This window comes from Phoca vitulina, unplaced genomic scaffold (genome assembly GCF_004348235.1).
Source record: "Phoca vitulina isolate PV1807 unplaced genomic scaffold, GSC_HSeal_1.0 scaffold9, whole genome shotgun sequence".
NCBI classification, from domain to species: Eukaryota; Metazoa; Chordata; class Mammalia; order Carnivora; family Phocidae; genus Phoca; species Phoca vitulina.
Window position 1 is genome coordinate 23220430 of NW_022589712.1, and position 27724 is coordinate 23248153.

Consider the following 27724-nt stretch of genomic DNA (forward strand, 5'->3'; position numbering starts at 1 on the left):
TTTTTAAGCCACAGGTAGAGTTTATTGCGTTTATTTAAAAAAACAAAAACAATCCCAAACAAGACTTCTTTTGACATTAAAATATAGAACAGATAATTCTATCAAGGAGTTCTTATAGATACAAATATCTAGGTTAAATGCAGCACCTTATAACTAAATATGATTTTATTCTATTTATCTTTTTTAAAAAAAGACTTTATTTTTTAGAACAATTTTTTAAAAGATTTATTTTCTTTATTTTAGAGAGAGTGAGAGTGTGGGGAAAGATGGGCAGAGGGAGAGAGAGCATCTCAAGCAGACTTCCCACTGAGTGTGGAGCCCCAGGTGGGGCTCCGTCTAACGACCCATGAGGTCACCACCTGAGCTGAAATCCACAGCCGGTCACTCAACTGACTGAGCCACACAGGAGCCCCCTTTAGAGCAATTTTTAAAGTGGCTTTAGGTTCACAAAAAAAATGGAAAGTTACAGAGATTTTCTCTACATCCCCTCCCCTCATAGGTACACAACCTCACTATCAACATCCTGCATGTGTTCAGATATTTGTTATAATTAATAAACCTATATTGACAGATCATTATCACCCAGAGTTCATAATTTACATTAGAGTTCACTCTTGGTGTTGTATTTTCTATGGCTTTTGACCAATGTATAATGGCATGCATCCGCCATTATGATATCATACAGAGTAGTTTCACTCTCCTAAAAAGTCTCTGTGCACTGTCTCTTTTCCTCTGCTTCCTCCATAATGTGAATTCTGGCAACTACTGATCCTTCTACTGTCTCCATAGTTTTGTGTATTCCAGAATATCATACATTTGGAATCATACAATATGTAGCCTTTTCAGGTTGGTTTCTTTCACTTTGTAAGATGCATTTAAGTTTCCTCCATATCTTTTCCTTGCTTGATAGCACTTTTAAAATATTTATTTATTTATTTGAGAGAGAGCAAGAGAGCATGAGCAGGGTGAGGGGCAGAGGGAGAAGCAGACTCCTTGCTGAGCAGGGGGCTTTATGCGGGGCCGATCGCAGGACCCTGAGATCATGACCTGAGCCGAAGGCAGATGCTTAACTGACTGAGCCACCCGGGCACCCCAATAGCTCATTTTTTAGTGCTGAATAATATTCCATTGTCTGTATATACCATCGTTTATATGTCCACCTACTGAAGGACATCTTGGTTACTTCCAAGTTTTGGCAATTATGAATTAAGTTGCTATAAACTTCCATACACAGGATTTTGTGTGGACATTAAATTTTCAATTCATCTCAGTAAATACTAAGAAGCATGACTGATACATTTTATCATAAGAACATATTTAGTTTTGTAAGAAAGTCCAAACTATTCCAAAGTGGCTGTATCATTTTGCATTTCCAGCAGCAATAAATGAGAGTGCCTATTGTTTCACATCCTCATTAGCATTTGCTCTTATCAGTTTTTTGGTTTTTTTAATAGGTGTGTAGTTGTATCTCATTGTTGTTTTGAATTTAAGTGCTTTTTATTTTTTGACAACCTACATGACATGTTTTTTTTTTTCTTTCTTAAAAACAATGCCTCTGCTCCAAATAAATCAAGGTCAAAATAAATGAAGAGCTCAAGATGACAACAGTCCCTTTGTCTAAGTCCTGGTGTTGTGTGGATGAAAAATAGCAGTCAGTTATGATAACACATGATAACATCCAAAGTGTAGCCAAATGTGTTAACATATTTCACATCTAAACCAGCCTTAAAGTAAATCACATATGGGGTCACACCATCCTCGTGGTAGTCCAGGATAACAACCATGTCGTCTGGATTCATGGTTTTATCAATGAAGAACTGGTTGTTTTTGAAATTAGTGAAGATGTGCTTGATTTGTTCTGTAGCCCCGGTCATAAAAGGTTTCACTCTTTCTGGTCTTTGTTCTTTAAGTTTTCCTTTGATTGATTTCATATAATCTTTGATGTACTTCTTGTGGGTTTCTTTTGTGAATCTGGTTTCTTGCAAGTGTTGGTTCATGACAATATCAACTCCAGTGATCACTGTGATTTGGGTACCTTTGCCCTTGGGGCTTTCAACGAAGACATTTTCACCAATGAGCGACTCAACAGTGTTAACTCTGTCTTACTGGCCATATTCCCCTCCACCCACAGGAGCTACCCAGCTTATCATGGGACTGATGAGGTCCCAATAGATGATCATGACAATGGCTAGAGAGAGTCAATGGTAGTGCTAGCCTAGCAGGAGCCCAGACCTGGAAGTAAATGGTATGCTGCCAGAAGGCATGCTGGGGGAGGGGTTAGTGGGTGGAAAAGCTATCTGTTCAGATTTTTTGCCTATTTTTTAATTGGAGTTTTTTGTTTTTTTTTATTGTTGAGTATTAAGTGTTTTTATTTTTGGATAACAGTCATTTACCACCTATGTGTCCTAGAAATATTTTTTTCCCAGTTTGTGGCTTGTCTTCTCAATTTCTTGACTGTATTTTTGCAGAGCAGAAGTATGATTTCGACTCACTAATTTAGTCAAGCTTATTGATTATGCATTGGGCTTTCAATATTGTATCTAAAAAAACATTGCCATCCAAGGTCACTAGGCTTTCTCCTATGTTATCTTCTAGGAGTTTTATTGTTTTATGTTTTACACTTAGGTTGATGGTTGATTTTGTGTAGGGTGTAAGATCTGCGTCTCGATTCCTTTTTCTTTTTTTTTTTGCACGTGGATATGTTTTTCTAGCACAATTTGCTGGAAGACACTCTGCTCCATAGTATTACCTTTGCTTCTTTGTCAGAGATTAGTTTACTATATTTATGTGAATCTATTTCTGCACTCTTTATTCTGTCCCATTGATTTGTTTATTCTTTTGCCAATACCATACTGTCTTGATCACTGTAGCTCTATAGTAAATCTTGAAATCAGGTAGTGTAAGTTCTCTGACTTTGTTCTTTTTCAATATTGTGTTGGATATTCTGGGTCTTTTGATTTACCATATAAACTTTAGATTCACTTTGTCAATATCCACAAATTAAGATTTTGATTGATATTGCATTGTAGATCAAGTTGGGAAAAAGTGATATCTTAAAAATATTGAGTCTTCCTATCAATGAATATGGATTATCTCTCCATTTATTTCATTCCTTTATTTATGTGATTTCTTTTATCAGAGTTTTATAGCTTTCCTCATATAGATCTTGTATATATTTTTTCAGATTGGTACAAGTATTTTATTTTGGGGGTGCTGGTGTAAATGGTATTGCGTTTTTAATTTCAAATTCCACTTATTCACTGCTGGTATATAAAAAAGCAATTGACTTTTATATATTAACCTTGTATCCTGCAACCTTGCTAAAATTGCTTTTTAGTTGCAGGAGATTTTTGTTGAATTTTTTGGGTTGTCTACATAATCATGCCGTTTTTGAACAATGACAGTTTTATTTCCTCCTTCCTAATCAGTATAACTTTCATTTCCTTTTCTTGTCCTATTGCATTGCTAAGACTTCCAGTACAATGTGGACTAAAAGTGGTGAAAGAGATCATCCTTTCTTTGTTCCCAATCTTAGTGGGAAAGCCTCCAGTTTTTCTTCTTGGTAGAATTTTCTTCATGTTTCTTCTGCCTGGGATTTGCTTTCATCAAATTTGAAAAAATACTGGGTCACTATTTTGATTTTTTCTTTCTCGCCTGTCCTTCAGGGACCTAATTACAGAAAGATTAGGTCACTGAATGCTTCCCACAGTGCACTGATAACACTGTTTTTTTTTTTTTTCAGGTTTTTTTTCTCTCAGTATTTTAATTTGGATAATTTCTATTACTATATTTCAAATTCACTGATCTCTTCTGCAGTGTTTGATCTGCTCTTAATCCTATAAAATTTATTTCCCATCACAGACATTGTTTTTTCCTCTGTAGAAATTCACTATGTCTTTTTATATTCACCATTTCTCTATGTTAATGCTAATGTTTTCTTCTTCCTTCTCAAACACATGGTATAAGGTTTTAGTTACATTTTTAATATCTTTATCTATTTATTTTGTCATGTGTATAATTATTGGTTTAGTTTCCATTGACTGATTTTTTTCTTTTTTTCTTTTTTTCTTTTTTTTTGGTTGTGATTTCCAGCTTATTTCATGAATTTTAAACAACGAAGAATGTTTATATATACTTCTGAATAGATTTTGTTCAGGTTAGGGCAATGAAATGTATAATATATATTTTATAAACATTAAATACTTCAGTATTAAAATGTGTCCTTCAATTATATAAAAATCACATTTTTTCATGCAATTTTATTCTCTTGGAACAATAAGATACAGTGGACTTTGAAGTCAAATATAATAAACTTCAAAATACAGTTTTACTAAAGTCTTTAGGAAATTAAGGAAGTTACCTTACCTCTATGAGTTTTGATCATCTCATATGCAAAATTAAGACTCAAATATGTATCTCATAGAACACTTACAAACATTAAATTAGATATGACTCTAAGGAACCTAATGTGATGTATAGAACATAGACTATAATAAAAAAAAATTGTCCATTTGGTAGATGTTTATTCTGATGTGTACTGATTCTATACAAATGAGACAATACCCATGCACCTATATGTAATATGATGATATATCTAAATGGTACATACATAATTATAATAATTTTATAATATTTTAATAAAATATCAGTAAGGTTATTATTATTAAAGCATTCATTACACTCTCCAATCTCATGAACCTAAGACTTCGAGTAAATACATATGGATTCACTTAAAATGCAAAAATTCAATAATCTAGATGCTTCATTTCTATAATGCCAACAATTGGATATTTATTAATCCAGTTTTTAGACTAAACATTTTTCTCATCTAAATGCTTAGCATCATCAGACATAGTCTCAGGAGAATACAGATATTCATACAGCAATCTAGACTACAATATGTTTTCACATAAAAAAGGTTAGAATGGGAGAGTTGCAGTTTGAAAGTGAGAGATTTCATAATATAGAAGATTGCTTTGGTAGTTAATTTATTTTGCATAATAAGATTGGATGTTAAAAGACAAAATGTAAATAATAACTTTGAAGATAAAATTCCTAGAGACATTCTCAACTTATATGTAATATTAAGTGCCTTGATATATATGATATATAAAAATGATTTATATACATATATTCAAACTTATTTTATTTAGCCAACCTTAACCTAATAACAAATTAAGTAATGAAATCCAAGAAGAATATGATAAGGATTTGTAATCAAGTTAGAAAACATAAAATTGACTACAGTGCAAATGTTTATCTTGTCTAATGAAACTATGATGTTTAAATGCTGTTATTGGCCAGAAATATTTAAAAATTGCCTACATTTTAGAAATGGGTTGGCACATTTCATCAGCTTATGGCTAGATCATTGTAAGTAGTTCTTGACTAATTTTCTTTTTATCACACAATTTTATTCTTTAGTAAACAAGAACCAGCCTAACGTCATTTCTAATGAAGAGTGTTATTTGGCTAACTTCAGAACTGTGCCACTTCTGAGAAGTTTACATTAAAATCAGATGGTGTTAATTTGGAAAGTCGTGTTATCAGGTGATGGGGATTAAAGAGTACACTTATGATGAGCACTGAGTTATGTATGGAATTGCTGAATCACTCTCTTGTACAGCTGAAACTAAAAAAATCGTGCATTCTATATGTATTGAGTGTATATTTAGGGGTAGCATTGCTCAGTCATAGGCAATCATATGTTCAGCCTTAGTAGATATTGTCCAGCAAGTTTCCAAAAGAAAAAAAGTTGGAATTCACTTTGGAAAATTCTCCATTTCTACTAAAGTTGAACATATTCAATCATTGTGATCTAAAAAATCTACACCTGGGATTCAAATGTGCACCAGAATACAGGCAAAGAATATTTATGGAAGCATTGTCCAAATTAGCTAAAACTATAAAGAATCTAAACGTCAACATTAGAACTGATAAATACAGTGGTATGTTTATACTAGAATACTCTGTGGCAATGAAAAATGGTACACACAAAATCACAGTGGGTTTCACAGACATAATGTTGAGTGAAAGAAACTGGACACAAGATTAAATACTTTATGGTTCCAATTATAAGACGCTCAAAAGCAGCAAACTAATCTCAGATGATAAAAGGCAGAATAAATAGTGGTCACTTCAAGGGATAGTGGTTAGATTGTAGGCTCTGAATGGTGGTTAGATTAAGCTGTGCATTTAAGAATTGCCTACCGCGTGCATACTCTAGTTCAATAAAATATGTTTAAAGCTAATACGCCAGCTTTTGGAAAGAGTTTCCCTATTTGGGGTGAAAAAAATTGGGTCAAGGAAGAAGAATGGGGAGGGAATTCCATTCATTTGCTCCATCCTTTGTCACTTTCTCTTTCCTAAATTGTTTTCCAGTGTCAGGGCCTTGCCAGCTCAGCCCCTGAATTCGGAGGTTCCAAAACTGTCTGGAGCTCCTCCCGCTCGGAGGCGGGTGAGGATGGAACTGTGTAGGGGCGCAGAGTGAGAGAGAGGACTCAGATCGCCTCCAATTCCGCACATGCCAGCAGGAACTGCAGAAACAAGAGCAAAGCTGTGGAAGAGCAAAGTGCCCGCCCAAGGTTTCAGCTGCCGTTCGCTGGTCAGCGGCAGGATGACTTCCTCCCCTCCCCGCGAACTGTGGGGCAGGTACTTTTATTAATTCCGGAGGGATAAATCTTTGTTCACAAAAGGACTGTTCTCCGCTAGCTATAAAGGAAAATAAACCACTGAGGATTAGAACAAAGACGCAACTGCTTTGCCTTTTTTTTTTTTTTTTTAATTTGGAGCCAGCAGGCGCCAATGTGCCCCTTCCAGAAGTGAAGCATAGGAGCGTGGACAGACTTCTCCCCAAGGCCCGGTCCTCTTTGGGACGCGGCAGTGTGACTAGCTCGCCCCAGGCAGTAAACTTGTGCCTGTGACAGGGAAATGGATTAAGCCCCAGTGTGTGTTGCACTTTTCAGGGCACCTGGGCGCATGAAAACTCCAGTGGACTCTTTTGGAAAGGAGAACATGCCCCCCAAGTCTCTTTGCAACCTCTCCCAGACCGCTGACGAGAATCCAAGCGGCTTCGTTCCCGGGGTGTCGGAGAGGGACTTCCTGCCCGCTTCGGATGGGACCAGCGCCAAGTTCGCGATCCGCTGCGTGATCCCGTCCCTCTACCTGCTCATCATCACGGTGGGCTTGCTGGGCAACATCATGCTGGTGAAGATCTTCATCACCAACAGCGCCATGAGGAGCGTCCCCAACATCTTCATCTCTAACCTAGCCGCTGGGGACTTGCTCCTGCTGCTCACCTGCGTCCCGGTGGATGCCTCGCGCTACTTCTTTGACGAGTGGATGTTCGGGAAGGTGGGCTGCAAACTGATCCCGGTCATCCAGCTCACCTCCGTGGGGGTTTCCGTGTTCACTCTCACAGCCCTCAGCGCCGACAGGTAGGGGCGCAGGTAGTGGTGGTGTGGTCTGGAAAAGAGGTGGAAAGGGGCGGGGGTAGTTTGGAAAGGCTGGGGATGGGCAAGGAGAGAGGGAGAGAGAATGTATCTGGGAATTAGAGTAAAAGGAGTTAAAACGACTGAGATGTGAAGCTTGAAAATATATATAAGAAAATTATTACTTTTAAAATAATTAATATTGCCTTAGTTTGAAAGCAGTTTTAAAATTGCATATCCCAGTCTTCCTCCTCCCCTGCACATTGGAAATCTTTATTATCTATTTCATAGAAAAGTTATAGAAAAATTGGGCAGCGGTGCAACTATCATGTAGAAACTTTTCTTGTGTTCCCAAATTTTAGAAGTGCACTTTCCTTATTCAGTACTTTAGTAACCTGATAGGTAAGAAAGTCTGACTTAATATTAGGGAAATATTTGATTTTGAGGTTTTTTCAAATATGGGGAAACATTGTTTACACTTATTAACTAAATTCTGTTATCTATTTGGAGTCAAACAACTACAATAGTAAATGCTCTTCAGACAGATGACTATACATTCTTGTTTTAATACTTCAAGTCAAGTGATGCCCCCAACAGGTAGGTACCCAATTTTAGTGTCTTAAAATGGTGCTGTAAAAATACATTTTTTTGACATTTAAAATACATTTTATTTCATAAATCAAGACAAATTCATATTGATTATATTTAGTTTTCTTTAAAACAGTATCTTTTTTTTTTTTTTAGAGAAACATTTACTTATGCTTACCAGTTTATTATAAAGGATATTATAAAGGATACCGATGAACAGCCAGATGATGAATACATAGGGCAAGGTACATGGGAAGGGGCACAGTGCCTCCATGCACATGCTCTCTCTAGGTACACCACTCACCCAACACCTCCATGTGTTCAGCAGCTTGGAAGCTCTCCAAACCCCATCCTTTTGGAGTTTTATGGAGGCTTCTTTTTTTTTTTTTTTATGTTATGTTAATCACCATACATTACATCATTAGTTGTTTTTTTTATTATTATGTTATGTTAATCACCATACATTACAAAATTAGTTTTTGATGTAGTGTTCCATGATTCATTGTTTGCATATAACACCCAGTGCTCCATTCTGTACGTGCCCTCTTTAATACCCATCACAAGGCTAACCCATCCCCCCACCACCTCCCCTCTAGAACCCTCAGTTTGTTTCTCAGAGTCCATAGTCTCTCACGGTTCATCTCCCCCTCCGATTTTTTTGATATCAAATCTGCTTTTCACATATTTTAAACACGGGGAAGTGTCCACTGTTCTACCTTGCAGATCAGCTAAGTTCAACTATGTCATTCTCCAGGTGAAGATACTGAGGTCCAGGGAATGTTAAGTTCCCTTGGCAGAGCAGAGAGAAGAATCCAGGCCTGCTGACTCCTGGTCCAGTGCCCCTACCTCAGTCTGTTTATGATCATGCTTTCAGGCCTTTAAGCAGGAGGGATGTCTGAATGGGGATGGGGACAAAATGTTCAATTAGGCAACTGTGCATGGAACCCTGGTCTAATTCCCTTGGGGATGGGGTATGGACGTAAGCTATTTAGACAAACAATTGGACTTGGATAATTAAGGTGGTGGTCACTCTCTTCTTCAATTTACATGCTGTTATTAATGGAAAATGAGTCCATCTAAATTTCCTGGTATTTGCAATAATACCCTTCCCTCACTCTGGCATTGAAGAGCTGTTCCTCGTTGAAGGAAAGACAGTAATCACTGGGGAGTTGAGAGCTTCTGTCCTTTTAAACCAAATATTATTGACATTTTGGTTTGTGTCGTATTCTTTCTAAAACCACGTTCCTATAAAAATAGGTGACTTCGGGTAAATTATGTACCTCATCTTGCTAATATGACACCATTTCTATTACCTTTTATGAAGTTTTCTTTGACTCCTATAATTAAAATGTGACTTTTTAGTTTAGCTGCCCTTCCTTATAGGACCTATTTTAATTAGAAAGTTAAAAGAATTCTACTTAATGATTAGAATAAAACTTAATGAATAGCTATCACTACACTAGTTAAAATTACTATTGTTGTGCTTTAATTCCAAGAGTAGCAAGATCCAAGGCTTGAGTTTATTTCATGCCATTTTTCTCAACCTATTATCATGGAGACCCACAGGTAAATTGGCTCTGACCAAGCTGAGAGAACATGCTCTTCCTCATGTACTTACTGACATTTTTGGTTTGTTATATGTGTCAAGTACTCTGTAAATGCAGCACAGATAACTTACTAAGGATAAAAAAAGCTGGGTTGCCTCTTCTACTTGGTCCAGATTTGCCTATTAGTGCATGTTTTGGAAACATAAATTAGGGAACTGGAATCCCTGGTGATGAAATGACCCAATACATCCCAATATTCAATTAAAATGCTTTGGAAATGTTTTGCTCTATATTGTCTACACGTCTACTTTTCTTCCAGAACATAGTAATCAACTGTTGATCAGTACTTGATCTCCTCACATTTTATTTAAGCAAATATTTTGATTTCCTGTCAATTTGATAACAAGTAGAAGACTAATCTCCCTTAGCACTGTGCTTATTTGTGTGTGAGTTTATTACCCTCACAACTCTATGAAGTAGGTATTAATATTATTACCATTTTGAAGTGGAGAAAACTAACTTTTGAAATTAAGCAGCATTTTCATGATCTTACAATGACGGAGCTAGCCTTTGAGCTCAGTTCAAAGACCATACTCTTCACATTAAGCCACATTATTGCTTTTCTAATCATAAGAAATTATTAATGATCTTTCCTACTAATGGTAGACTGAAAAGTTCAGTTTGAAACAAAGCACCCAAGAGTAAAAAAGGAAAAATGATTGCAAAAGCTGATTCATTAGATTCAACAAAAGCAAAGAACATCATAAAAATGTGATTGTAAAATAAAAGAAACATCTCAAAGTCAAGATTAAGGAGTAGTTGTAGCAACAGGAAAACTAAAACAAAACAAAACACACACACACACACAACCCCGCAAAACCCTGTTGTTAGAGTTTTTAAATTGTTAAACCAAATCTCCTATTTTCTTGAGATGGCTTAAATGTCTTTGCTTAAGAAAATAAAGATAGAGAATTTAGAAGTAGAGATCACAGTGATGCAGAAAAAGGAACAGGAAGATAATTCTATTTCAGAAAGCATATCCGAATGTGATGTGGACTTCAATGTTATAGAGAGCAGAGACTGAAATAAGAAATATAATACTTATAATCTACCTCGAGGGCCTAAATCACCTTGTTGATAGGGCCAAAGGGTTGTGTGGGTGACACTTTTGGTACTCGAGATTATTAATCCTTGGCTTTCCAAACTTTTTCGAGAAGTTTCAACTGATGAATCTTTAGGAAAGGTCATTTGTGTCCACCGTAGATGTGCCTCAGAGACATATCACAGCCAGAGTGTGTGTGTGGGGGGATACACAGCATTGGTCTGAGATGGTGGGAATGGTGACCTCAGTTTGTTTTCTACTTTTATCTTGATGAATTTTTTTGTATTTTGAAAATGTACTTGTTTGCTTGCTCACATTAAATAGCGAATTACAGGCACTTGCATATTCTCTGTGGTTAAAACACATAACAGTTCTACACACACACACACACACACACACTCACACACTCACACACTCACCTATATGCTGTGATACTGAGTAGGTGGGGTCCCATAAACATACTTTGTTTATGGCTGACATTATAGATCTCTCCTTCACTATCTATTACAGTAGAATACAATGTAGAATACAATTTCTTTGATTCTTGAAGACATTTTGGCCTCTAAAAGCCCCTAATTAGAATGCAACTAACTTTTAAGAGTGAGTTCTTTTTCTTTTATAGGAAAAATTTCTCAGATTCCTAGTGCTGAACTGTAAACTTTATATATTTACAAATGTAAAACTAGATATCTTATTCTTTTTTATGTGTTAACTAAAATGCATTTATAAATTAAATATTAAAAATCCATAAAAATAAAAGTGAAATTAATATTAATTTAATGTATCAGACCAAGTTGTTTTTCTGATATTAAATAGCCAATGTTGGATTGAATGTAAAAATAATTTTGCACCAAATCTGACTAAAGTGCTAAAATATGAATGGTTTCAAGCTTTTGTTTGCTAGTTAAGATAATCAGATTTAATTCCATAACTGAGCTAGTTCTATTAGGTATGAACCTTGAATCATTAACATTATTTGGATATTATACCAATGCAAACAGATACTCTCTTCAGTATAATTATTTGTTAAAATAGTGAAATAGATCAAATGTAGGCCCTGGATCTATACTTCCTAGGCTGTCAGAAGCGTTTTTATCAGTCTCAGTCCAGTAATGGGGTGGTGGGGGGCGGGGGGCATGCCATAATCTTGTTTGCTGGGTTTTCACCAAAACTCCTGACTGAAGCTCAGATACTGATTAACCAGCTGGCCCGGACTGCAGATGATTTCTTCTTTGGTCTGGAGCCCTGGGTAGTATGTGAGAAGCCCTTGCTTCTCTGTGCTGACATTAGCACTTTGAGTGTATTTCTCAACTCTTCCGGAGAGTTCAGACTGGCAATACCTCCTAAGAGAATACTCCCCACTTGCCCTTTTACCAGAGTGAGGACTTTTTTATTGTCAACTTGTTCCAAAAGAATTTAAGGGAGCTTAAAAATAAAGATACAAACAACATACAATGAAATAAAAAAGGGAGGAAACCCAGGTAGAGGAAAAATAAAAGTTGAAGACTATAAGTTGACTTATACTATCACAAAATGTGAGTCACATGTTTGTCTGCAAGCATTCTATCTGCCGATGCAAAAAGGGCATTTTTTTTTCGTAAGAAGTGCTTGGTGTTACTTTTATATAGTCATAAAACAAGATAAATTATAACCTGCACTTAATTTATTAGTTTTTAATTTTAATTTGTATTTTTTTTTGTTAAACAAAAGTTGCTATATTTAACTCCAATAAGTCAGATATCTTTTATTCATTGGTCTCAAATGCTTCTAGCTTTTGAGCAAACTTTATAGTTTTTGAAGATTATTCACTCACCTTGATCTGAAACTTTTGGGACACACTATAAATAAGAAGGAATGCGCCAGGAATGTGGGTGCTAGTCCTGCCTTTGTTAGGGTCAGATGTTCTAGTTGGAGAAGATGATAAAATAATGCAAAACACATGCTCTTAAGGTGGTTATTTTCTTCATTTGCAAATTAAGAATGATGTCTTCAACTGTAGAGGTGAGGGACTATAGCCAGGATCCTATTATTTCCCTACCTGGGTATTGAATGGAGAAAGACCGAAAGAGGAGAAGGGACACTAGTATTGGTAAGGCAGCTGGATGGTGAGTTCTGTCTCTGGGGCTCTACCTATCACTCTACTCCATGTTGCAACATCTCAGACAAGTCTTTCAGTTAATAATTTATGCTGATTCTCTTTGGCCCACTTCTTAGTGGAAACAAAGACACTCTAAGATGTATTTGTCAGTCTTTTGCCTGTGGTGCTACATTTAAATAGGGTCCATCTGCTCTGGTTGAGCCAGGAGGTGAGACAGTGAAGTTCAGCAACACCTTCCTTATTGTTAGTTGTCCCAGCAGTACAGTTCCTGTGTGTGTTTCAGGAATGAAAATAACAATTTACTTTTGTTCTTCCAGTTGCTGATTCCTCAGGAGGGTTGACCAGTCTCCAAGGTCTTTTAAAAATTTTTATTGCATTTTTATTTTCTCATTCTCAACAAGTTCTTTTTTAAAAAAGAAAAATTTAAAACTTGGGTATAGTTGATATACAATGTTATATTAGTTTCAGGTGTGTAACGTAGTGAGTCAACTTCTCTATATATTATTCTTTTTTTAAAAAATTTTTTTATTGTTATGTTAATCCCCATACATTACATCATTAGTTTTAGATATAATGTTCCATGATTCATTGTTTGTGCATAACACCCAGTGCTCCATGCAGAACGTGCCCTCCTCAATACCCATCACCAGGCTAACCCATCCTCCCACCCCCCTCCCCTCTAGAACCCTCAGTTTGTTTTTCAGAGTCCATCGTCTCTCATGGTTCTTCTCCCCCTCCGATTTCCCCCCCTTCATTCTTCCCCTCCTGCTACATTCTTTTTCTTCTCTATATATTATTCTATTGCTCACCACAAGTGTAGCTACCATCTGTCACAATGCAACATTATTACAATAACATTGATTATATTCCCTCACCCTCTCCCTCTTGTCATTGTATGTTGTTTGTATCTTTATTTTTAAGCTCCCTTAAATTTTTTTGGAACAAGTTGACAATAAAAAAGTCCTCACTCTGGTAAAAGGGCAAGTGGGGAGTATTCTCTGTTCCTTTGATTCTCGTGACATTCATTGCATAACTGGAAACCCATATCTTCCACCCTCCTTCACCCATTTTGCTCATCCCCTCACCTCCCTTCCCTCTGGCAACTATTAGCTCATTCTCTGTATTTGTGGATCTGATTCTGCTTTTTGATTTTTTTATTCATTTGTTTTGTTTTTCAGGATCCACACATGAAAGAAATCATATGGTATTTGTTTTTCTCAATCTGACTTATTTCTCTTAGCATAATACCCTCTATGTCCATCCATGTTGTCACAAATGACATGATCTCATCCTTTATTGTGGTTGTATAATATTCCATTTAATAAGTTCATACTTAAAGTTTTTTAGTTAGTCCTGACTTGTTTATTTATTGTATTTCTGGAAAAGTTGATGTTGATATGAGGTGTATATGATTCTCTTCTGGAAGCAGTTGATTGAATATTCAGTACAAGATAGTTATATGCTATATTTGTGTATTTACTTTCCATTATTATGTTTACTTTTGAATCAATATATAGGTTTTAGATAATATTTATGTAGCCAGTAGATTATTTTAAGTTCACCCACATTCCAAATATACTGACAACTGGTAACTGGAAAGTTCATTTGTTTATTTTCTATACAAAAAGATACATGTCTTCATTACATTTCCTTTTTTTAAATTGTTTTTGTTCCTATATTCTTATTTGTTTTTGTATGATCAATGTTATTTTCAGTTTCAGTCCAGGCTCCAAGTGATGAACCAGCTTAATATTGCTAGGTTCAAACTTAATGAGCTGTCTCTTAACTTACTGTTTTAATTATTGATACAAAATACTCATTGTTATTAGGTTAATAGCCTATCTTTGTGAACACCACTGATTTATTGAGGTTCTGGGCAGTATTTTCTATTTCCAGTTACTCATGGAACTTCAAGGGGAACAAGAATAAATGCTAACCATTTATTTATCCCTAGCCCTTCCTTTGATTCTTCTATTTGCCATTAGGTTTTGATTTTTGTCTTCTGCAGATTTTCATTAAGAATATTCTTTCAGGGCACCTGGGTGGCTCAGACGGTTAAGCGTCTGCCTTCGACTCAGGTCATGATCCCAGGGTCCTGGGATCGAGTCCCACATCAGGCTCCCTGCTCCGTGGGGAGCCTGCTTCTCCCTCTGCCTCTGCCTCTCTCTCTCTCTCATGAATAAATAAATAAAATCTTTTTTTTAAAAAAAGAATATTCTTTCAACTTTCAGTGTAGGCCTTCTTTACTTTCATTGTTTGTGGAAGTTTGGGGGGAATATTTTGAAAATGAAAATTTTAATAATTGTGATTTAATTTAAATTAATTTTTAGGAGAGAATCACATTTTTTTTTTTTTGGGAGAAAATCACTTTATTCTAGTTAATTCACAAATGAGAACATCACAAAAGGCGATTTAAGGAGGCACACAAACATCTGCCCAACCCCAAATTCAAACCATCTTAATGAACTTCTATACAGTAAGAACAACATTTTTCATTCCAATTCTGAAGAAAGCTGTATTTAATGATGAAGGAGAAGCTTAACTGGTGGTTTTACACCTTATATACTCACCTTCAATTATATTTTTATGCTAAATTAACTTGGTTATGAGAGATGATTTTCCATATCTTCAATTTCAACTTCTTGATTAGGCTAATCCATTTGCAAATCTGCACGGTTTCAGCACCTCGCTGAAACCTTCACAAAGCTTCAGGTCCCCCTGGTTCTGGGCACACTCCAGACACTGTTTCATCTCGTAGTGGCATGGGCCAACTGCTGCTGCTGCTGGTGTGCTGGCCGGGTTCCCTGAGGCTCCTGGTGAGTGACGTCAGGCCTTGAAGGCTCAGCATTGCCTCCTCCACCGAAGCCCCCAGGGATGGCATGACCTATCGTGTGCGCGACAGCAGAGCCCACAGCCACGCCAGCTGCGGGGGTTGCCATCTGGGCCACTGAGACCTGGCTGCGGGGGCGAGGCAGCAGGTGAGCCGACAGCAGCTGGTGGAGCCGCTGCCAGAGGCTGAGCTGCCGGCGCTGGTCTAGGGGCCGCTCTCATCTGAGGTGCCCGGCGGGCCGGAGGGGCCATGCGGGAGGTGCGGCTCCGGCTTGCACGCGGCACGGCGACTTGCAGAGCGGCTCGGCGTCTACAAGTCCGAGATCGAGAGAATCACATCTTAAGAGACAACCAAGCATTAAACATCTCATGAGAAGCCAGTTTTAGATTATGAGAGCATGACCTGGAGGTGACTGCAGGTATCTACATTGATTTGATGAAAATGCAGTTTTTAGAGATGACTTAAAAGATACGAAATAGGGGCGCCTGTGTGGCTCAGGTGGTTAAGTGTCTGCCTTTGGCTCAGGTCATGATCCCAGGGTCCTGGGATCGAGCCCCACATTGCTGGGCTCCCTGCTCGGTAGGGAGTCTGCTTCTCCCTCACCCTCTCCGCCTGCTGCTCCACCTGCTTGTGCTCTCTCTCTCTGTCAAATAAATAAATAAATAAATAAATAAATAAATAAATAAATAAAATCTTTAAAAAATATGAAATATTACTTGCTAGTAGTATTGAGGCTCAGTTACTCCCATAAAAATGATCATTAAATTGAGAAAATGTGATTACAGACATAAGTCAAGTCTTTCCATTTAAAAATACCACTGACTTTTAAAGGACAAGGAGATCGAATGTTTAAAAATGAGTAGAACAGATAAAGCATTTAATTTTTCAGTTGCATCTTCCGCGACATGCCATAAACTGAAAAAATATAGACTGAAGTCACAAGATAGTCTTGTGTGAATCCCCAATCATCTGCATACTGGCAGTCATTTCAACATCATTTAATCCTTTAATCTCAATGAGATTTTCTGTAAAATGGGTACTTTAATTAATTTTACTGCACAGGATTATTTTATCAAATGACATAATTAATGTGAAAGCATTTTTAAACAGTATGTAGCTGTGTAACTACTTATACTATGCTGTGTGTCAGGATGACAAATAACCCATTAATTCAAACCAATATTTATTCACATATGCAGGTAATTATTAGATAATAGACATTAAAGTGGAGAACAAAATGAGCCTATTGTAAAATTAATGACAATGAGCTCTTTACCTTCTATAGGCCTTCTCCAGTTCCTTTAATCATAGACTGGCTAGTTCCAACCTGTTGCCTTCACCAACACGATTTGTCATTGTCATTCTCCTCCTCATGACACTTTCATATGTCATTTAAATCATACACTTTAATGGGTTAAGAACAAAGTAATTTGGTGGGGGGAGTGTAAAAAACAAATGGAATTGCTGAGCCCTCTGTAATTGAATCCTGTATTTCTCATTCTTTCCAAACTAACATCCCACTTATTACATTATTTTAAAAAGATTATTGTTTTAGACATTCTGTTCTATGGTCTTGAATAGATATTTTTAAATAATAAATTTATTAATTTTATTCACAAAAAGTTTTACTGCTACAAGCTATAAATACGTTTAGAACATGATGCAGTGAGCAGTGGCTGTTATATGCAACTAAAGAATCATTGAACCTTATATCAAAAACTAATGATGTACTATAAGTTGGCTAATTGAATTAAAATAATAAAACATGATGTGGGGCACCTGGGTGGTTCAGTTGGTTAAGTGGCTGACTCTTGATTTTGGCTGAGGTCATGATCTCAGTGTCCTGGGATGGAGCCCTGCATCAGGCTCCATGCTCAGCAGGGAGTCTGCTTGAGTATTCTCTCTCTCCCTTTCCCTCTGCCCTTCCCCCTGCTGTGTGCACTCTCTCTCTCTCAAATAACAAATCTTAAAAAAAAAAACAAAACATGATGTGACATATTGTAAAGGGCAGGCATCTAATTCTTAACACTGAACTTTTGCTGGATTCCAGATACTCTCCGCTGATGAATATATGTCCTTTGCACCAGACAAGTTCACGGGGGTCTTGTGGAAAGATGCACACTGCCACAGTCAATCTTCTTGAAAGGTGGTTTCTAAACCTGGTTTATATTCAGAATCATTTGAAAATCTTAGTAAAATGCAGAACCTCATATTTTTACCTCCTAGAGACTCTGTGCCAGTAAGTCTGGGGAAAAATCTAATACTTTATCTGTTTTCAGCTCCAGGTGATTCTGAATATTGATAAAGCTTGGGCATCACTGGACTAGACTGTGTCTCCATCTCTAACGTCCATTCTCCCCTTAACCTACTATCCAACGACCACCCCACTCTACCAAAACTGCTTTTAATAAGTGATCTCCTTGCTGCTCAGGCCACATTTCCTTATTAGTTCAACAAATGTTCATTGAGAAATGACTATGGGTCAGGCATTGTGTTATGCACTTTAGATACAACAGTAAGCAAAGGAGGTTTCTGTTTTTGTTTTTACAGAGTATTTGACACGGAGGGTCTATACATCTTTTTGAAATTTTCTCTTTCTCTTGCTTCCACAATACCTTTCTCTCCTTTGTCAGATTGTTCACATTTAAACTCTTTGTTGTCCTCTGATAAATGAAACTATGATGAGAAAAAGAAAGAAACTATAGATAATGTAGCTAGTAGGTTTATAGAAATGTGTAGTTGGAGATTTTGAGATATTGAGATGACTTTATATAAGCTAAAATGATCTAATTTTCATTATATATTTTGTAATATGATTATATTCCATTATCCCTTTACATTAAATTTAGACTATACACAGATATGATAAGGCAAGATTCAAAACAGAAATTAATGAAGAAGCATACTATTTATTAATATTTAATACATAAATGGTAATTATGTTTTCTTTAATCCCTTTTGATTGATTATTTTCTAGTTTTCCATTAGGGATACCTTTCTGAGACTATCTGAATGAAAAAAACACATAACTTTTCACACATACCTGTTATGCTACTAAATTTAATGAGATAATTTACATACTGAGGGACTGTTTCATTCCTACATTTTTATAAATATTTGAAGGAAAGATGATTAAACATGCCCATACTAATTTGCACTGTATTGTTTGACTTTTTATCCTTTCAAAGATGCACATGAAACATCAATGTAAAACTTATTCTCTGGCAATTATGTGATGTTTAAGTACTAATAATGACACTTAAGTAATCTACTGTTGTAAACTGTGATTTCTGGCTTTATAGAATTGTCAGTACTACCCTTTCCATTACATGTATGTCATTTAGGGAAAGATCCAAAGTCTATTTCCCTTCCTTACAGGACATGACCAGGAATCGTCCCTGTTGGAAAGGCCTTCTGTACCCATGTCTTACATTCCTACTAGGTTTCTTGCTTCTCCTAAAACAAGAATTCTAGATCTGTTGCTAGCTCTACTATGGCAATCTTGTCAGAATGAAAGAGTTATAACCTTCATTCCTCTTCGCAGTTTCCCTAACATGCTTTATGTTTATGTGGTTAGATATGGGGTGGGAATAAGGGGTGGGGAGTGACATTTGTTTTCCTCCCCCCCTTTTTTGAAGAATTTATTTATTTATTTGAGAGAGAGAGAGAGGAGAGCATGAGTCAGGGGTAGAGGCAGAGGGAAAGGGAGAAGCAGACTCCCCGCTGAGCAGGGAGCCTGATGCTGGGCTTGTTCCTAGGACCCTGAGATCATGACCTGACCCCAGGACCCTGAGATCATGATCTGAGCCAAAGGCAGATGCTTAACTGACTGAGCCACCAAGGAGCCCCTGCTTTCCTTCTTTTTAAATCCACAAAAGAAAGTTCAGAATATTCTTTGAGTTTTCTGAAATCTAACAAGGAAAGCTAGTTATTTGATCAATTTTTAGTAATCATCACCCCCAAAATTTCTCTGGTCATTTTTCATCTCCTCCATGTACAAAAGAATTTACCATTAGCGTTTTGTACTTTGATCTTAAATATGAGTTGGCAGGTAGTAGATATCTAACTTTTGAGGAGAAATTCTAGCATAAAGAAACCAAACAAATAAAACTCTTTGAATGTATTAGTTTGTTTTTTGTTTGTTCAATATCTGCTTTAATTATATTTCCATGAATTCCAAGAATAACAGCTTGCAATTAATGTTAAAAAAAAACAAAGAGGGACATCTGAACGTGTAAAAAGAAAAAAATGGATTCACAGTGAAAATAATGTATATTGGTACTAAAATACAGTTACTGGACTTTGTGAAGGGAACGGTTTTCTTCTAAGAGTTATTCAATACTTGGATTTTAATATGAGAAAAAAATTTTTTGCGTGAAACTTGGGAGAAGCTGTGCTACTATTATTGTTAGCCATATTGAAACTATACTAGAAAGAGAAGTAAACAAAATTTTCTGAATTAGTTCCATAGATATGTAATAAGAACATATATTTATAAGAATAGGATGCTATGTAAAAGAGTGACTTGAAAACTAGAAAGAACTTCTAGAAATTAAAAATATGATAGCAGAAATTTAAAAAATCAGAAGAAAGAATGGAAGCTAAAGCTAATAAAGTATCTTAGAAAGTAAAACCAAAAAGAAGGTGGAGATGAGCTTGATAAAGTAAAAGACTAAGAAAGAGGAATTGAGATTCAAGCACTGGGATTCCAATTATTCAACAAGGTGGTAGAAGAACATTTTTTAAAAAAGTAAATTCGGGAACATGGAAAATTATGCAAACAAAACAATGATCAAGTAGCAACTCTAGATATCAGAGACATGTTTAAGAAAGACAACATAACATATTACTTAATCCTGCAGTGAGAGATACTTGTTTAGTCATAATAACAGTACAGGGACTATTTTATAAACATTGAATATAGCATACTAAATCAGGAAATTGGTAATGGGAGGAATAGAGGTGATATAAGAGAGAAAATCTTCACCTTTAATAACAGGATGTCGAGAACAAATGTCGATAATATTTATTTCAAGAGACAGTAGCAGGAGGACATTTCTTAGACATATGGAGGTAATGACGTGAAATTGGTTCAACCCAGGAGCAGGACCTGAAATGAAATCAGGGGCTTCTATTGTTCTTTATAGGCTCGTAGTGCTCTCTGATTAAAACAAAAACAAAAACAAAACAAAACAAAACTTCTTTGAATGTATTAATCTAATAAGAAATTTAAAAGAAACAGAAAAAAACAGTTCATTCTAGTTACCGATTGTAATGCTTCTTTTAGTTTCTTAAGAACGTGCAATTAAGCAGAATGGGGAAGGAACACATGTATATTGTGTTCTGCCATGTGCAAAGTCTGGGTAAAATAAATGCATTACGCATGCTTCTTTATTTAATTTGGTGTCAAGGCCCTTTGCTGTTGTTCTACTTTAAAATTTATATGTTTCTTGTTATACATGGGAAGACTCTCTAGATAAAAATATGGACTTTTTCTTATTGAGGTCCTGGGAAGGACACTTGATGCAAATCAGGAAGGAGAAAGAGAGGCTCCCCTCAGGCTGGGAGCTGTTCCTCTCCTGTGGGCAATGGGAAACAGCTTTATAGAACCTCAGAATGTCTTACCTGCTTGTTATGGTGCTTGAAATATTCTGAATTTTGTAGAACACCAGACTAAATCAAATGTAAATATGGAGAAGGTACAGAGTCATGGTATGGTTAATATCTGCTAATTGGCAGGCACAGTAATAGGTGCTCTCTCCATTTTTTTATAATCAAAAAACTTTGAGAGAAATGTTTTTATCCCCACCTTACAGATAAAGAAGACCTTAAGTGATTTTCCAAAGGATATCAGAGATGAGACAATGGTTCAGATTTGTTTGACTAGAATCAGTTTTTACTGTCTCGTGTTAACCTTCTAGGTATACTGTGAGCTGAAATACTTTCAGAAAAATATAAAAATTTGATGTTCACATATAATTTTGGTTTGTTTGCATTATTATTACCCTAAAGTGTGTGATTGAGTTAGCTGTTTGAGTTGTTTAAGCCCTGTGTCCTGGAGTGTGGTTCCTTTTACCATTATGATGGTTTTATATAGGAAGAGAGGATTTCATGAGGTCTCAACATGAAATAAATTTGAGCTGCAAAGACAGAATGTCATTTCATCTTTAGTTCTTTCAGTTCTTATGATTGAATTACCTCAGAAATCCCAGTCTCGATTAGTCTGTAAGATTTACTAATGTCCTCAGGAAAAAAGTAGGAGACTCAGGCTCAAAAGCTGAAGAAGGGTATCAAGACAGAACTTAGTAACATCATTTTGTAAACATTTTATATTTTAGGGTTATTGTATATTAGAGCAATTTCAGTATTGAGAGCCTTTTTTGAAAATGTAATGATTTAAATAAAAATATTCAATAAATGATACTTTTTGTATTACTGATTTAGAATAAGACTTGTGAAAGAGGTAAGCAAATGAATGCAATTTGGGGAATGACAGTTTAAAATCTTTCCCTTTCTCTTCCTGTCTGCTGTGCTAGTAAGCAGTGGAATGACTTGTAGACAGACAGACAGACATCAGAGATATGAAATATTCCATACACTACAAAACAGCTAGGGAATAATGGAGTATTAGCAAGTAGGATCTCCTTCTTCCCTCCCTTCCTTCCTCTCTCTTTCTCCCTCCCTTTACATCTTCCTTCTAAGAGAGTAATGTGAGGCGTGTTGTCTTTCCAGGTACAGAGCCATTGTCAACCCCATGGACATCCAAACGTCCGGGGCGGTGCTGTGGACCGGTGTGAAGGCGGTGGGGATCTGGGTGATCTCCGTGCTGCTGGCGGTTCCGGAAGCCGTGTTTTCGGAAGTGACAAGCATTGATAGCTTGGAAAATGGCACCTTCACGGCGTGCATACCCTACCCTCAGACGGACGAATTACACCCAAAGATTCATTCGGTGCTCATCTTCTTGGTCTATTTCCTCATACCACTTGCTATTATTAGCGTTTATTATTATCATATTGCAAAGACCTTAATTAAAAGTGCACATAATCTTCCTGGAGAATACAATGAACATACTAAAAAACAGGTAAGCTTGGTAGGGTGTGTGTGTGTGTGTTCGGGGTGTGTGGGTCAGAGGCAGTAACTGCTATTTTCTGTTCTATTTCGTGGGTTCTCAATACTGTGAAAGATTAAACAGAGTCCCAGGGCACCGGGATTTGCATTAGCCTGAACTAGAAGGGATGTTGTGCCGGGAGGAGGAGGGGAGGCATCTCCAATATGTGGCCATGTTATAGCTCTGTAGAGGTCCACTGAAGTCCAGCTTCTCTGCCATCCGGGCCGGAGCTATTAAAATTCAATGTCTTTGAAGGCTTTTCTTTACCTTCAAATGTTCATGCAAAAAATGACATAATAAACCAGAAAATGATCACATTTCAAGTATAAATTTATTTAATTATTGTCTCTTCTCCCATTAGCCCATTAAGGATGACAGAAAGTCTTGGACAAGGATTCATCAGGAAAGGACTGTAGGACATGGTCTGGGAACTGGGGATGCCATTTGGGTAGGATGCCAGAATGGGGCTCTGGGAACAGAGGGCAGAGAACAAGGGTGAGAGTGATTAAGAGGTCATACTTTCTTTAACTCAACTTTATAGCTTCTCCTATAAAAATCATACACTAATTTAAAATTACAAATGCACCTTACATAGTCTTTCTTCCTTAAGGAATATACAGAGATACTAACTTAAGGTAAAACAAATTGTGTTAATCCACAAATAGATGGACATACTGTCTAGCGGGACAGTTTCAAGTTGTGCTTTTGTGGACTCTTCGGGAGGAACTTCTTCCAAAGGGTTCTGTAGGTACGAGGAGGTTTGGTTGGCTCTTCACCAATTTAAAGGCAAGTTGAATGACAAATCATTAAAATTTGCTGGGTTGTAGAAGGAGGCACAGGCTGGGGTGTTGCACACTTCAACAACAACAGAATCTCGAAAGAGTTCTTGCATGGAAAGTAACCTCTACTTATTAATGACCATCAACATCAGAGATCCACATCTTCTTTAAGAGCTAAAAAATCAATCAGTCACTAAAGTAATTGTAGATAAGTTAATAGATTTATTATCTAAATATCTAGCATCATTGAAACAAAAAAATTCAGGTCATGGGCTCAATGCACTTTTTCCTTTGCCTTGTGATCCAATTTGTATCTCAATTTGGGTATTTGAGTTTTTGCTTTGGTTTCTAAAATTGAGTTCCTCTTACCCTCCCACCTCCACTTTTATTTTTTAAAGTGGCCTTAGTTCTGCCTTGTTTTTGTGAATTTCTCTATTGGGACTTATAAACTCTGGCTGGGTAACTAGGCTTGATATCAGTAAGAAGTACTCTCAATGCCAACAGCCTGCCTGTGCATTTGAGTCTCCAAGTATAGGTGGCCCTAAAATCCTTGCACCCATGTTCCACCTGTAGGGTGGACACTGCTTCATAATAAATTTCACGTTGAGCCCCTTAATATTGCCAGGTTGCTTAACTCATGCCACCAGGATACATCTGGGGTACCACATTTTGCTTTCCTCCTCTTTACTGCACCTTTATTTGCTTCCCCCATCACCACTCACTACACTTTTCTTTGGAATATTCTAATTCACTATCAATAGTTTTAGCTCAGAAATATCATTTTGCCTACTATCAATATCCTTTGATAAATTAAGTTTTCACATTCATGTTGCCTTATTTAAATATTTAAGCAAGTAAGACATATAAGAGCTAAACCTTGAACTCTAGATGTTAGAAAATGATTTTTAGATTAAAAAGATTTATTTCCAATATTTGAATTTTATCTATCACATTCCTGAAGACTTTCTTACAGTGAACACAGTATGTAAAGTTTTTGAAAAGAAAGAAAATATCTTTTTATTTTTAAAGGTAATCTAACATAGTAATACTTATAAGAATAATAGTTACATCAGAAGGTTGTGATTTATGTGAGTCAGAAGTTTAAATCTCAAGGTGTTTTGTGTGTGTGTGTGGAATAAGGATTTAAAAAGTCATGCTCTAGGGCACCTGGGTGGCTCAGTCGTTAAGCGTCTGCCTTTGGCTCAGGTCATGATCCCAGGGTCCTGGGATCGAGTCCCACATCGGGCTCTCTGTTCGGCGGGAGGCCTGCTTCTCCCTCTCCCACTCCCCCTGCTTGTGTTCCTGCTCTCTCTCTGTCAAATAAATAAATAAAGTCTTTAAAAAAATAAAAATAAAAATAAAAAGTCATGCTCTATTTCAATTACCCTGATTAAAAAAATCTAATCTTAAGTATATTGTGTGGTTCATTAATTCAATGGATTTAATACAAACAAATGATTTATATTTGAAGTATACACAGTAAGACTGTAAGCAACAGGAAAGTAGTTAAAAATAAGAGAGAATTTTTATAGGTCACGGTTTTAAATGAAGACATAGCCATTTATTAATAATTTATCATCTAGTCTTGTAGAGGCTGTCAGATATTTTTAGATGAAAGGGTAGAATGACCAAAACAGGCTTTGTTAAACTGTTGAAATTATCACTTTGTTGAGGAAAATAATTTTTGTATTTTTGGATGCATTTGCATGCCATGGTAAGTTTTTACTCTTTTTGCACCATGATGTTTTGCATGCAGATGGTTCCATTTTCATTTTAACCAATGGGACTGTTTCCTTGTATTTGCAGATGGAGACACGGAAGCGCCTGGCTAAAATTGTGCTGGTCTTTGTGGGCTGCTTTGTCTTCTGTTGGTTTCCAAATCACATTCTCTACATGTATAGGTCTTTCAATTATAATGAGATTGACCCATCTCTAGGCCACATGATTGTCACCTTAGTTGCCCGTGTTCTGAGCTTTTGCAATTCTTGTGTCAATCCGTTTGCTCTTTATCTACTCAGTGAAAGCTTCAGGAGACATTTCAATAGCCAGCTCTGCTGTGGGAGGAAGTCCTATCAAGAGAGATCAACCAGCTACCTTCCCAGCTCTTCTGCAGTGCGTATGACATCTCTGAAAAGCAATGCTAAGAACATGATGACCAATTCAGTTTTACTAAATGGGCACAGCATGAAGCAGGAAATGGCATTGTGATTTGAGCCATTCAACTCACTACCTGGAAAGAACTTACCTTTCTATCTCTATTGAGCAGAGCAGAAACAATTTCCTCATTCTTACTATCGCTCAGCTAATTCATGAGGTGATTTCATGATTGACTCAGAAAAGGCAAGACAAACACAGCTAGCATTCTTCTCTGAGCAGGACTTTAAATTACATTGAAAAATATATATCTCACGTTAAAAGTCATCCAAGATGCAATTCTACATGTGTATAAATTAATATTGCTTCAGGATTTAAGCTGTTGTTAGAGCCAACTCTAGTGTATTTATCTTAAATTTGTTTCATCTTGAAGCATGAAATGAATTCCTATATTGATTTGATGATTCAATGAGGGTAATATTCAAACTCCTATTATTTGAAATACAAGTCATATTTTCCTGGTGAATTTTATTCATAACCAGAGCATGTATTTATCTCCTTTGTTTAAATAAAATAGAAAATTCAAAAGGTAGAGCTTAATCACAAGTCCATATGTATTTATTGTGATTCTTTGTGTGATTAATCATAATTTATAGAGACAGCTTATGTCTGTAACTTTTAGGTGTGTGATTAAAAGGTATGATGACATTTGATTATGAATAGTAAAATAGATATCATATGAATATGATTGATTTTACATTAGTTATCATATGTCCCCAAACTATGACTTAGAAAATGGCATGGCCATTTTTGTATACATTGCTAAATCCCTGGATATTTAGATGTTTCTCTATAGATACAATAATTAGTATAATTCTGGTGAATTCAATCATTTACTCATCCTCTCTTGCAACAGCCATCTGACATCATTTAAGCAAGTTTACTCTGTGTAGTACCACAGTTTTTTCTGAATAAGTATTTTAGATATTTCACCAAAATGCAAACATGGCCTTGATTAAATTCTAAAAGCTACCCTTCTTAAATTTGTATCAGTAAGTGTAACATTTGAATTAATATATTTCATACTATTTCTCTTTCCAAATTTGCTAAATGGAAAATTCTATTAATATACTAAGCTCTTTCTTAAACACCCCTAAGCCATACTCTTTAAGATATGAAATATTCAATCGTATGTAGCAATGGGAAAAATAAACACAAGCAAACTGCCTATGGTGGTTGATAATAATAATGGTAGTGAACATTAATCAAGTGTTTTCCCTGTTCTAGGCATAATCCTAAAGCTTTATCTTTTTTATTTATCTAATTTAATACTCAGTATAAACGCTAACATGAAAAAGAGAAAGATCAATTTTTGGTAGGCCATGAAGTTACACAATTTGAGGAATATCTCTATTAAAAATACACAATTTTGCAAATTTTACACAATTATACCCCATCACATAAACACATTGCCGGGGCACTGAACTTAGGCTTTATTCACTTCATGTTAAGTTCATCTCTGAAATATATCCTCTCATTATCTTTATTTTATAGATTAGAAAATTGAGATCAGAAATATTAAGAAAGTTAAAGAGGATTTACACAGCCTTGTGGGAAAGGTGAGATCTAAAACCAGATGCTTCACCATGGTGCATGCTCCCACTATTCCATCACAACTCAGTTGTAACTCTCTTCTATCTGGATTAGTTGTCCTTAACCTTTGCAAAAGTTGTTGATCTACTCATCACAAAGGTGCAAAATATTACACACAAATTTTACATGGATTCTGAGTGTCTTTAAATCTTTTAAGGCTCATCCATTAAAATCTAAAGAACCAAGGGTAATCCTTGGTCCATGCAGAATCTTTCTCTTTGCTAGTATTAAGGTGATGGTGAAAGTAAATACAAGGATATTACAAGGTATATGCAAATATATCTTGCAAGATCCTTTTAATTTCTCATACACACACACACACGTATATTATGAGATATATGCTATATATGTATGAAACTATATATATATACATATATATGAGGCTAAAGGGATATACATTCAACTTAATTATAAAGTCCTGAGAATTTAAAGTTTATGAGAATAATGTTTTTATATAATCTGTTATCTGATTTGTTTTTCAGGAATGAAAAACAT

General features: G+C 36.1%; 1 protein-coding gene and 2 pseudogenes across 1 annotated transcript; 1 reads left to right on the forward strand and 2 right to left on the reverse strand.

Moving 5' to 3' along the window:
• Positions 1-1652: 1652 nt before the first annotated feature.
• On the reverse strand, positions 1653-4384 carry LOC116634691 (annotated as a pseudogene).
• A 2126-nt stretch (positions 4385-6510) lies between these two features.
• Positions 6511-27646, forward strand: NMBR (neuromedin B receptor). The gene is made up of 3 exons (XM_032407779.1): positions 6511-7436; positions 22328-22676; positions 25289-27646. The coding sequence occupies exons 1-3, from the start codon at positions 6979-6981 to the stop codon at positions 25688-25690; spliced, it is 1209 nt and encodes a 402-aa protein (XP_032263670.1). The 5' UTR covers positions 6511-6978; the 3' UTR covers positions 25691-27646.
• Positions 15202-16951, reverse strand: LOC116634670 (annotated as a pseudogene).
• Positions 27647-27724: the final 78 nt, after the last annotated feature.

Bases quoted from the DNA above. Each gene is read 5' to 3' on its own strand.
- NMBR (XM_032407779.1), top strand. From the start codon at position 6,979: ATGAAAACTCCAGTGGACTCTTTTGGAAAGGAGAACATGCCCCCCAAG. The intron at 7,437-22,327 runs GTAGGGGCGCAG...TTGTCTTTCCAG, and splicing joins ACAGCCCTCAGCGCCGACAG to GTACAGAGCCATTGTCAACC. The intron at 22,677-25,288 runs GTAAGCTTGGTA...TTGTATTTGCAG, and splicing joins ATGAACATACTAAAAAACAG to ATGGAGACACGGAAGCGCCT.